At 36.4% G+C, this 3,805-nt stretch overlaps 1 protein-coding gene across 1 annotated transcript in view; it reads right to left on the bottom strand.

Annotated features, from left to right (window-relative positions):
- LOC107697863 (copine-9) overlaps positions 1-3,805 on the bottom strand; it is a 61,787-nt gene that overhangs the window by 1,612 nt on the left and 56,370 nt on the right. The window contains 4 exon segments of the mRNA XM_074187047.1: positions 70-143; positions 228-285; positions 388-490; positions 2,745-2,872. Coding sequence (XP_074043148.1) covers positions 70-143; positions 228-285; positions 388-490; positions 2,745-2,872 — 363 coding nt within the window.

The following is a 3,805-nucleotide window of genomic DNA, read 5'->3' as shown; positions in this document are numbered from 1 at the left end:
GGGAAATATAATTTTTCAGAATTGAAAAAAGACCAAAATTACCACATAAAGATGGATAACATTATGTACCTGGACAATGTCTCTCTCAGCAGCACGTCCCCTGGAGGACACCCTGACCTCATCTCCATCCAACTCTTCCATTGCTGTTACATTACCACGAGAACAGTTACATCACATGTCATATTCTTGTTTTGAAAGCATCTCAGTTTGAAGTGCCATAATCTCACCATCAAATTCAGCCGGGCCAACTCCTATAATTATGATTGACATGGGCAGAGACGCCGCCTGCAAACAGGGAAGGGGCGGCAGTATGTGATCGGTGCCCTGCTAAAAAGATTATTGTATTTACAGAACATTGTGAAGGTCTAACAAGCAAAAATGACTCACGGTGACCACAGCTTCTCTAGTCTGTACCATGTCAGAAATGACACCGTCTGTGATGATCAGCAACACGAAGTACTGAGAGCCATCTGTCACCTCTGACGCACACCTGAGGATGTACAGTACACTTAAGAGTTAAAAGCCTCTATATTTAAGCAAAACAAGAACATTACTTCTCAGAAACTGAAAATTATTCCAAGGAAAATTATTCAGTATGTGTAGTTGCACTAAAACTAGTACATTTCTAAGTAGTTGCTATGGTATTATGGGTGATTTCTAACTGGCCCAAGAGGAAACAAATATTCTAATGCCTATAAATGGCTTTGGGTTACAAGAAAAAAAAAAGAATAGTTAAAGTTAAGGGTTTGGTCACTAGATCAGGGCATACAATCACTAGAAATGCCTGGTAAAATACTTCTAAGCCTTTTTCTGAACTTTCATTATTAAATCTGTCTGTTCCTTCCAGTCCATCGAGCCTAATAACCACCTCCAGATATTGTCTCAGTCACGGCACGTAAGAAGCGGCGAGCTGAGAGAGGAGACTCGTACCAATTCTGAAAAGTTGACCACTTCAGCAGCGGCCGATCAATATCTGCCTCTTAAAGCAGCTTTGCAGTTCTGGGAGTTTGATTTTCTTCAGATTGAGAGATTTAGCTGGATTTGAAGAAGCCTTGAAACTGACAAGGGCAATTAAAAGCCTCTTCACATGTGTGTACAAGGTTTGGAACTTTTGTCATGTTGTGTGACGAGCGGTGCACGATATATGTGATATTTGAAGCAGATCAGAGATTCATTTTTCGATTCAAACCCTACATTCTTCTTCTGAGTCAAATTTAAAGAGTACTAACTATCCATGTTTTTATTCATTTTATCATGAAATTTAATTTTATCATGAATATCAATTAATTAATAACATGTATTTGAAATGTAATCATTTATTATTATTATTACCTTTAATCAACACTGTAAAACATTTTTATAAATTGTAAATAAAACAACAAGAAAAAGAAAATACTATTTTATGTTTTCAGAAAATATGTGACCATGGACCGCAAAACCAGTCATAAGGGTCAATTTCTCAAAATTGAGATTTACACATCACCTGAAAGCTGAATAAATAAGCTTTCCATTGATGTATGGTTTGTTAGGATAGGACAGTATTTGGTCGAGATACAACTATTTGAAAATCTGGAATCTGAGGGTGCAAAAAAATCTAAATCTTGAGAAAATCGCCTTTAAAGTTGTCCAAATTAAGTTCTTAGCAATGCATATTACTAATCAAAAATTACGATTTGATATATTTATGGTAGGAAATTTACAAAATATCTTCATGGAACATTATCTTTATTTAATATCCTAATGATTTTTGGCATAAAAGAAAAATCGATCATTTTGACCCATACAATGTTTTTTTGGCTATTGCTAAAAATATACCCCAGCGACTTAAGACTGGTTTTGTGGTCCGGGGTCACATATTATTTCAGTCTTTATACTTTTTAAAAAATTGCATTTATTCAGTGTGTTACTTGCCTTTTTGTTGTAATTAATTGTGAAATTTACTAGCAATTTGAGTGAAAATCGTTTTGAAGTAACTAAATTTTTTTCATTGTATATCTGTGCATCCCTACTTTTGTAGCTTTTTTTTATAAATAAATAAATACATAAATTCTGATTAAAATCAGATTTTTTTGGTTAAATATTCTATTTAACTAAAACATTTCCCCTAACTTTCTTGCACTAAACCCTTAAACCCTTAAAATTAAATTGGTTGTTTTTGCTACTATAACTTTGACACTTCATGTAAATAACCTCTCTTGTGACTGGCTAACCTCTTCATATTTTAAGTAGTTCAAACTCTCATTCATGCCATGATATTTAAATTTCAAATGTTAATGTGCTCATGGCTTCATATTACAACCATGCTGATTTCTAATGACCCATTTTTGCAGCTCAGTTTCAGTAAATAATCAGACTGGAGAGGGCACTTTGTGTTACGAGTGCTGTCTACATAGTAGTCCATCAAAATCTTGTATTTCAAACAAACAAGAAAAATCCTGTTTTCCATGATATGTCCTTTTAAAAAGTTTTTTTTTTCTGCGTGGTAAACATCAGACCTTGACTGCATCTGAGCAGCAGGTACACTGAATGAAGTGTTAGTCAAGAGCAGGATTCTGGAGGAGTCTTTGGAGCGCGTGTGCGCGAAAGTGCATTTGTGTGGAGAGTGGACAGGCTTTAGAGTGAATAACAAGTGGATAGTGACAGGAATGAGTTCAGCTCGCAGCGGAGACAGAAAAAAGACCAGGGCAGAGGGACAGAGAGAGACCTCAACCTTGTGTCAATTGCAGGAGAACTGTTTAGCTTACTGTGCCACCTGGTTGATGACAGGGGCAAAGTTGGTGGGGCCGTAGAGCTGCACTTTCCGGAGACAGTCATAGTACGCCTCCAGCACGCCTTCAATGCCGACGCAGTTTGCATTCTCACAGTCGGAGTTCTACAAGGTCAAAATACACATGCATTCCAGAAGATTGCCACAAGTTCATATATAACACATGAGGAATAACATCAGTCATTTCTGACTTATTCATACTGGACTGAGGCATATTTTATATTGTTATATGCTATGTCCCAAGCTAAAAATTCATGACAGCATAGTTTAGCTTTAATAATAATTATAACGTCTGTGTGGTTTGTGTTTTAAAGGGATAGTTCACCCAAAAATGAAAATGCTGTCATTGTTTGTCGTTCCAAACCTTACTTTATTCTGTGGAACAATAAAATAAGTTATCTGAACTGTTCTTGTTTATACAATGAAAGGCAACAGGGTCCAATGTTGTCCATTTTAGAAAACATATATTTTTTTTAATTTAGGAAGAAATAAAAGATCATACAGGTTTGGAATGGCAGAGTGAGTAAATAATAGGGTTGGGTATCGTTTGAATTTTATCGATTCCGATTCCGGTTCCGATTCTGCTTATCGATTCCTAATTCCGATTCCAATAAGACAAAAAAATCCATTAAAGGGGTCATATGATGCTGCTAAAAAGAACATTATTTTGTGTATTTGGTGTAATGAAATGTGTTTATGCGGTTTAAAGTTAAAAAAACACATTATTTTCCACATACTGTATATTACTGTTTCTCCTCTATGCCCCGCCTTTTTGAAACGCGTCGATTTTTACAAAGCTCATCGGTCTGAAAAAGCGAGATGTGCTGTGATTGGCCAGCTATCCAGTGCGTTGTGATTGGCCGAATACCTCAAGCGTGTGACGGAAATGTTACGCCCCTCACCCTACTGTTGATGCCGTGTTCGGCCGGAGCGACGATTCAAAAACATTAAAACCCATTACAAACGAGGCATTTGTTGCATCCAGTGGGGACATAATTACTGATTATAATGACTTATACTGTCGTTTTACGCATTGCG

Source organism: Sinocyclocheilus anshuiensis, unplaced genomic scaffold (assembly GCF_001515605.1).
Source record: "Sinocyclocheilus anshuiensis isolate Anshui unplaced genomic scaffold, SAMN03320099.WGS_v1.1 scaffold78, whole genome shotgun sequence".
Taxonomy (NCBI): Eukaryota; Metazoa; Chordata; class Actinopteri; order Cypriniformes; family Cyprinidae; genus Sinocyclocheilus; species Sinocyclocheilus anshuiensis.
The sequence above is the reverse complement of the archived record's forward strand: the minus strand, read 5'-3'. Positions and strand labels throughout refer to the sequence as shown.